Raw genomic sequence first — 9,247 nt, 5'->3', positions numbered from 1 at the left:
AATTAGTCACATGTAAAGCTGAAAATCTTCGCAATTTCCTATCTCTTGAGTTACCTAAAGACTGACAACAAAATTGTTCATATAATTTGTTGGGAGTGGTCTTCTTTTCCCTGTTTCTAATCTTCAATTCTGATTCTTTCTTTCCATATATGTCAGTATGCTTCAACCTGGCTTGAGCATTGTGCTTGAGCTGGTCCCATCAGGGTCAAAGTGTGTCTCCACATGGACCAACTGAAAAACAAACAAACTTCTTTAGATGACTCACCACCCACAATGCTCAAAACTGGTCAGGTCAGAAGATTGCTAAAAATCTTAATAAATTGGTTGCAGATACACATCACCACTGTGTGTTAACATCAGTTTTCAAATTAAATGTGATTTGTTGATTCAACACTGATCTATTGCAGAAGAATAGTCAATCATCGTCACAATAAGTGAATAACTTATCTTATACCTAACAGTTAATACAAGCTTTCAGCACAAATATGTATAAATATTTCAGCTGTATTATAAGCTACAGCCCTCGTCAGAATTCAGAAGCTTATCTTGTTACTTTGAGACTTTTATACATGTATATTACTTTACGATTTTTTTCCTATATTTAAGTGTGGCATCATACATTCTTTGGTTTTCATTACCATCATCATATGGTACATACTAGTATGACACCATCTGATCATCCAATTCAGCCAAAGAAGGACATTTTGAAAATAAAGTTAGTATCATGCACAGTAACTATCTGAGACAAATATAACTCGGGTTATATTCGTCTCAGTTAACTATGGTACACAGATTTTGCAATTGCAATTTTCTTGTATGTGTATTTTCTTGCTTCTTGCAGCTTATTTTCCCTGTATCTCAATTTGTGACCAGATCTGATCCAATCAGGCTAAAGTTGGCAACAATGAAACAGAGATATAGGCAAAAAGAGAGGCGAGAAAAAATGAAAAGAAAATGGACATATAACAGGTACATTCAAGAGACCTGGTGATTTAACATCAGTAAATGTAGGTACTGAGCAAATTAGTAATGGTAGTAACTCATTTTTCAACATTTCCAACTTTGGCCTGAGTGGAGCAGATAAGGTCACAATTTGGAATCACCAGTTTTGGCTTGGTTAGACCAGGTAATCCAGGTTGTATCCTGTAATATAGCATACAGACACAACTGGATGGGACTGGAATGCCGAAATTTGCCACACTCGAGTCACAACATTGTACTGTTCCTATATTTAAGTCCCGAGCACATGGTGTAGTGACGTAGCTGGCATTGTGTCAAGGCATGTGTATATATGTATGTCACAGAAGCTGGTGAACAGCTGCTTCAAAACAAATTGCGTAGCACAATTGGTTTAATTGGTATGCACATAATTTACAACGTCATGCACTTGCAAGATGTTGTTGCTTTCAAATGCGCATGTTGTGCTCGAGAATTAAATATATGAACAGTAGTAGAGAGTAGCATGCTAAATCAGTACAATAGATACATTTGGTTTTAGTACAGATTACTGAGTATTTTATAATGAAGATACCACTGAATATATCGCTTTATATTATAATAACATTGTACATTTATCTGTTTCTGCATAATACCCTTGATCAGAATCACAGGGACATTTTGCTTGTCATTGAGCCATAATTTCCCAAGTACAATAATCATAATCAATGAAGGATGGTGGTTTGATGTCATCATGATGCTATAATCAGTTCTGTTGGACCAGCTGAGTCATTTCAGGCTGAGGTCAATCAAAGTATGGGTCAATAAAATATTTCATTTAATTAATTAAACATGATTATAAACATCACTGATCATGGTATGAAATGGCACAGTGAATAAACCTATCCTTCACTAGCAGCAAGATGATTACTATACTCAAACAGCATAGAATGTACATACACTATAATCTGTCTCTTCTCAAGTTGAAAATAAAGCCATGTTGGATTTTGCAGTGGCAGATTTGAATCACATGCTAGCCTAATCCTGCAGGGAGTACATACACACACATAGAAGGGCGATTTGTTTGTTACAACACAACTGCATAACAACCGATTGCAATCTGTCACTGTGAAATACAACATGGCGTTACTCTCAACTTTATGAGACAAGACACATTACAATTATAGTATGCACATCCTAAATCAATTGGAACACAATCAAGCCGAAAAGGCTCTCGTATGACCGTAGCCATTGAGTGGTATTGGATGCATTTTCTAGAAATAAGGAAATGCTTTGAGCATGTTTTAAACAGATTAATAGAGTAGGGTAAAGTACACTGATCAATATGCCTTTTGTTTGAAGCAAATCGGACATACGGTTTCTATACTACATCAAATTATATTTTCTTTGTATCTTATTGTTTTTATCAATAATCAATATAGTTAATGAGCTAAAAGGACTGTAAAGGCTCATTAATATGTAATTTTTGCCAATATTTTGCTAAAAATCAATGCATAAATGTTCATGGTACTTTTATTTTGCATACTTTTGCCCTGAAACTTGGTCAAAGTGTTTCTAATAATTATGTTCTAATGTATTATATAGTGAAGCCGCCCCCTCATTTGCATATTTGCATAATTAATGAGCTAATTTGCATAAATGCTAATTAATTATGCAAATTAGGGCGGCTAGCTCATTAATTATGCATAAATTATCTGGAAGTCATTAGGAACACTTTGACCAAGTTTGAAACCAATATTCTGTTAAATAAAAATGTTATGAACATTTATGCATTGGATTTTAGCAAAATATTGGCAAAAATTACATATTAATGAGCACTTTCAAGTCATATTAGCTCATTAACTGTATTGATTATTGATAAAAACAATACAATACAAAGACATTTAAAATGTATGTATTATGAAAACCGTATGTCCGATTAGCTTCAAACAAAAGGCATATGGATCAGTGTTCTCTGCCCTACTCAATTAATATGTTTAAAACATAAATAGAGCACTTCCAAAATGGGTCCAGAACCACCTTAATGCTTATTAGATGCACAAATTAAGCCATCCATAACGAGAGGGAGTAGTGGTCACCAAGTTAGCAAAGAATTCAACTTGGACGAATCAACCTGACAAACTTTGGGAGTACTTTCAGCAAGAGGTTACAAGTATTCCAACTTGCAACTCATAATTTACACTTTTCAAAATACTTAAAATTCACACAATTTTAGAAATAATTTACACCTGTTAATTTTAAAAAGTATGGTTTTCATGAATTATCTTCCGCAGCCACAGACCCTGTTTGACGTTCCTTGCTCTGAGCCGATAGCGTGTTCCGCTGCTCGGCCCGTCTGTCCAGCATTTGAAGTGTTAGTGTCACAACTGTAAAAGTTGCAGCGTTTACAGGAAACGCTCTTAGTAGCGTTGCTCCGAGTCCTTTAGTAAACACTTTGGCGCCTTCATTCAAGTAGCTTTTTCTTACAACGTCCAAGGTGCTACGGTACTTAGTAACGCCATCAACTCCGGCCCACTTGGATGCGCTGTTTTCATAACATCCGTGCAAACGACATGATCCAGGAAGACATTCCGCTGAGTCCACCGGCCAGCAAGAGGTAGCCGATACCAATCTCTCCCGTTTCACTCCTCCTTGCAAATTGTCTGCACAAAAAATCATACATTGCAAAATAAACGGCGAACCCTGGCGTGTCCCTTAACAAAGTCAGTGTGTATCCTCTATAACACCCCCTTAAGCCTTCTTGTTTGTATATCTTTTTGATAGCGTCCACAGATCCTTTGTAATGCGATTTTTTACCTAAATGTTTTTCACCGACCCCTTCCATTTGCATACGAATTTTAGCGAGTTCCATGGGACCGCTTACTACTGTCTGCACGGCACCTGCAGCGGCGCCTGATAGCAGGTATATAACGGGTGTTGGTTTGTCAAATTGTCTCATGAGGTTCCCTTGTACGCCAAACACTATGGTGTTGATTGCTGCTAGACCTAGGAGAGGTGATGCCATTCCTTTGAATAAACCCAACGGCTGAAATGAAAGAAGTAGAAAAAATGGATTAAGTGTTAGATTTCAAGCTGATCTTTTTCAGTGATGTTGCTCACACATGATGTTATTTACTTAAAAGCTACAGATTGACACTTCACACAGGGTTCCCGCACCTTGAAGCCTTTAAAATTCAAGGATTTTCAAGGTCCACAAACATGATTTTCAAGGACTTACCACAACACAAAAATCATGATGCGGCTCTCCATGCGGCACATATTAATTAAAGTGACAGCTCCTCTCCACTCCCCAAATTTTGTCAAAACTATACTTCAGGTAAAATTCCAATTTTCAAGGACAAGGACCGTGTGCAAATTTCCAGGACTTTCAGGCCTTGAAAAGGTGTTTTCAAATTCAAGGACTTTCAAGGACCACAGGAACCCTGTTCACATCACAAATTTGAAACACATTTTCCAATAATAATTATAAGTTTAAAATTATATATTTGTTGATTAATTATTTATTCTACAATAAATGTAAAGTTGCGGTAGGTGGTGACATTCAAATATAGCCCTAACATTAGTCTTTGTCAAAGACTACTTGCAATATATATATACAATAGGAAAGTATCAGTATTGCTTGGTGGAAGTTTCTTTTTATGTTCTTTTATGATGTGAAAAAATACTTTTAAGTACAAAATATATAACAAATTCATAAACGACACCTGTACCTGATCCCCGACCTGATCTAACCATGTAAAACCCAATTTTATATCCTTATATTTTTTATCAATATAAATTTTTTATCAATATAAATTTACCTTGGCTCCAAGCTGGGTGTGAAATGCTTGCTTTAATTACAGCAATAAAAATAAATTACTGTATAACTGCAGTCTTTGTAATTATTGCTAATACGAAATGAAATTAAGCTCAACCATGTTCAATTTAATAATCCCTATTCATGCATTGGGCTATTCCAGTTGAAAACCATTCACCCCATATGGAAGACATGACCTTAATCTCCCACACATGGAGTCTGAATTTCAAATAGGCCTACCTGAATGGGTGACTCCATTTGATATTCATACTCCCTGTGTTTGAGTTTAAGGTCATGTCTTCCACAGAGGATGTATGGATTTTAACTGAAATAGCACATTAGAGCTTTCCAGAAATGCAATTATTATTATTACATAAAGAAAATGAAATATGAACTTGCCAACCTTCCATTCTCTTTTCACCTTTCATGCTTACTTAACTATTTCTTTATTTTCTTTCTTTTGTTTTCGAACAAAATAAGGCATAGCTTTGAGGTATGTTGCTTGCAAAACAACTTTCTACCTGACAGGACTAGCCGATTGCAACATTATACCCATGCTAAACACAGAATACTGTCACTAATACTGTACAGCCAAAGGATTGAACCTAATTAGGGCCCCAAGCACATTTAAGCAGGATAAGTCTTTTCTAGGGGGGATTTATTATGTACTATGATTTGAAATGTCAAAGTGGATAAACCTATCTCATGATTTTGGAAACATACTCTACATAATCCATAGATAATATTATTTAGAAATGTTGAATTAAATCTACAACAATACATGTATTTTGGAGTTTAAGCATATGTACTATTATTAATAAGGAGTAGATTAAGATGTATTAGTTTGAATTCTTGGAAGCAAGATCTCAATTCTGAACTTTTAATCAAATAACGTCCTTTTGATATTTAAATTTAAGCCATCAGATTCAAGGAATGATATGCATGAGAAAATACAAATCCATTATGCATCTTACATAAATATTTGCAACAAATGAAAAGGATGCATTACTAGTAATTTTATCTTCTTTGGGCCTCCTTGAAGTGGATGCATGACCACACCAAACAGAGACATATCAACTGCACAGTGCCACAAGTGGGTAAATGCAATAGCTGCCATGTGTAGCTGCCAGGTGTAGATGAGTACAATATACTGTGTGTAAATTGCCAAATGTTCACAGGGCAGCTATTGTACTTACCCACTTCTGGCACCGAGCAGTCGATGTGCAGTTTTTCTTAATTTTATTTCTTTGGGGTGCAAAATTTGTTTCCGCTTTTAACTCGTAACACATGTGAACCCAGAGCTAAAGAAGATTTTCCATTTTGAACATTTTTAGCAAATCCATCCCCCCTTTAAACTTGTAAAATCAAAAATCCATTCATGTTGAGTTTACATGTACTTCTGAAAGGCTTTTCAGTAGAATCAAACTCTCTTTAAAAGAAGTTCAACTTTTCATTCAATTCTGGTAGTTTACTTTAAATCCAGACTGGTACCCTGGGACTCCCTAAGGCGGGGAAGGAACACAATACAGTAAAAAGCTATGTTCACACAGACCATCGTTAGATCCTAGAGAGAAAATCTGTGCACAGACACAATAAGTAAAGGTTCCACCTGTTTGGTGACATTTCGCTAAGCCATTGTCAACCACTCAGCATTTCCTCTGTGCACTTGGTGTTATTTGGTGTAAGTAGGGAAGAAGCCCGAGGAATTATTACTTGCTAATACAAACTGTCGCAAATGATTGATTCTCATTTTTTATCCATGATATTACTTGAAGAAACGACCTGGGGGAGGGTACTCAGTACAAATGACCATACAAGGACATGTGCCGCAAACATGGGTAGCATTTTCGGCCTTTTGGTATATCAATGGCCAATTTTGGTATATGGATGGTCCTTTTTTCAAAATTTTCCCAATTCATCTCACTGTAGCAATTTTTTTTTTAAATTGACCCATAATTTGGGAGAAAAGTTGTCAAAAAATCCAACAATTCGTGTTAAATTTGGCCAAAAATTTTGACATTTGGTATATCGATGGGTCAAATTTCTTGCAAAATTGGTATACTGATGGATCCACTTTCAAATTCTCAGTGGCACACCCCTACCCAAACCAAACTGAGTACCCCCCAGAAACGATCACTTCCAAATGCAACAAGAAAACCCTATCTGCAATAGCTGCCCTATAGATAATTGGACCGTTTCTGCATTCTATATTGTATACATATGACACCAGGCAGCTATTGCAGATATGCCTTTCTTGCGCTACATCCTCAATATTTACATTCATTTCAAATGACCACAATCTGTTGCTCAAAGACAGGATGCTATTGTTGTCTTTTGTAAGCAGTTGCTTTTATGAAAACTATAGGTAGCAATCATACTTGATATAGGTTAATTTTACCCAAAGGCTGACAGTAAAATTGTTCACATGATTTATTGGGAGCGGCATCCTCTTCCTTGCACTTATCTTCAATTCTGTTTCATTCCGCTTTTATAATAACAAACAAACAAATAATTGTGTCTGACCAGCTGTATGGAAGAGGAATTTTGCAATTTGTGATCAAAAGGATTTCGATTTGATAGTACATGTAGTACCATCAACACTGTATTTAACAATGATGTAAATAATCATTCAGTTGAAGAAAACTTTCAATACTGACATCAGCCCATTTATGTTTTGTAAGGCAGCTCATCAAAGCTCACATTTAGGCTTATCAATAAGGTTTACTTATGAACTTAACCTTCTCCCCACTGGTGTCGACTGCAGACAAGTTCCAAATTTTCTATAAAATTTCGCAACTTTTAGAATTTTACATTTTCCTGTCCATATTTGGATTCAGCATGAGAAATGCATTAAAATGAGTACAAACAAGCTTAGTATTGGTTCAGTGGTTCTTCTTGAAATAGCTCTTGATAGTATAAGAAAATATCTTAAAACTTGGACTTTCATGTTGAAGCCTATTTATAATATGACTAGCACAAAAAGCATAAACTTAAGATTTCAAAAATCTTAAGATTATGGCCAACATGTGAATACATCTCATTTACACTTGAGAAGCAGTGAAAGATTTCCTGGTTCTAGGCTGCTGCTGGTTTTGCTCCTGTTTCCACAACAACATCACACAATGGGCATCTTTGGCGGTGGCTACAACTAATAAACATTGTGCAATACCGATTGAAAAGACTGAAAGTTTGCGCTTGACGTTGTTTTGTGAGAAAAATCAGCTGATGTGGGCTATTCATTCTATTGGGAAACAGCTGATGTTGAAAGAGAGTCTTTGGAAATCAGCTGAGCAGCCAGTCAGCTGATTATTTAAGGTTATCTCAACTTTGGCTTCTATTTGCGTAAACTTGTGAATGTGTACAAGTGCGTAATTCGGCACCAAAATTGAATTTAAACTTGTTTTGAGCTCAAATTGCAAAGTTTCTTGTACTTGAATATAAAATTCAAAATTTGATTTGGTTCAAGTTTGCATTTTTGCCCCATCATATTTGAATGTCTGAAGTTTGTTGAACTCCTTGCTTGCAAAACACAAAGCTACATGTACTAGCCTAGATATTTATTATCGTGACTATTTCATGAATTCCTACATATTGCCTCAAATTTACCATCATTATAACAATTGGGTTGTGCACACCACTTTTCAATAAAGAAAGATTGGTTATGCTAGGTAAATTGTTTAGTATTGGTATATTTTACTGTGCAAAGATTGTTTTACCTTTAAATACTTCTTTGAAAAAAAAAAGGAAAAAAACAAACACGAGAGAAATTTTCTTTTAACTTTGGCCTGGTTCCAGGTGTGTGTGACACATAAATAGCTTTCAGAGTTGTGTATTCTGCCTATTAAAATGTTTGCTGAAGTTACACATAAGTTTGCACCAAAAAGATGAAAACGCCTAGTTAACTATGCCTGGTCACAAAAATTACACATTTGCCAGCATATTTTTTATCATTATCAGGAAAATTTACTAATGTTACTCAATTTTTTAATTTAAAACAACTACTCTTCACAGCCATCGTCCAAGATGGTGAAAACTCTCATGGTTGGGAAATGATTCTTCAACAGTGCTATAATACTAACCGTTTCTTTTTGGATGATTTTGATAAAGCAATGACTGATGCCATTGTATCTTGGTGCTTTTGAGTCCTGCACTTGAAGCCGCACCTGGTAGAAAGAAAGCATAACACAAGACATGAATGATTAGTTACTACTGTAGATGCATTGGTTTAATTAATAAAATCTTGTTAGACTAGAGACACACTCACAAAAATAAAGAAATCAACCCGCTCACATTTTGTCATGAAATATTACAGAAGAAAAAAATTACGCTGACATATTGGGCCTATTACTGATTTTGCTCTGAACACACTGTATACTTGACACTGATCATACTAATGATGCTTGAAAACATCTCAAGGCATGCTTCTAGGATGTATCCGCGTAAGGGATTTTCCTTAAAGTTAGACTAGAGACACACTCACAAAAATAAAGAATC

General features: G+C 35.5%; 1 protein-coding gene across 1 annotated transcript in view; it reads right to left on the bottom strand.

Annotated features, from left to right (window-relative positions):
* Positions 1–2,979: 2,979 nt before the first annotated feature.
* LOC140162659 (mitochondrial basic amino acids transporter-like) overlaps positions 2,980–9,247 on the bottom strand; it is a 62,426-nt gene continuing 56,158 nt past the window's right edge. The window contains 3 exon segments of the mRNA XM_072185965.1: positions 2,980–3,468; positions 3,470–3,982; positions 8,833–8,916. Coding sequence (XP_072042066.1) covers positions 3,211–3,468; positions 3,470–3,982; positions 8,833–8,916 — 855 coding nt within the window. The 3' untranslated portion in view covers positions 2,980–3,210.

This window comes from Amphiura filiformis, chromosome 1, assembly GCF_039555335.1.
Source record: "Amphiura filiformis chromosome 1, Afil_fr2py, whole genome shotgun sequence".
In the NCBI taxonomy this organism is placed as follows: domain Eukaryota; kingdom Metazoa; phylum Echinodermata; class Ophiuroidea; order Amphilepidida; family Amphiuridae; genus Amphiura; species Amphiura filiformis.
The sequence above is the reverse complement of the archived record's forward strand: the minus strand, read 5'-3'. Positions and strand labels throughout refer to the sequence as shown.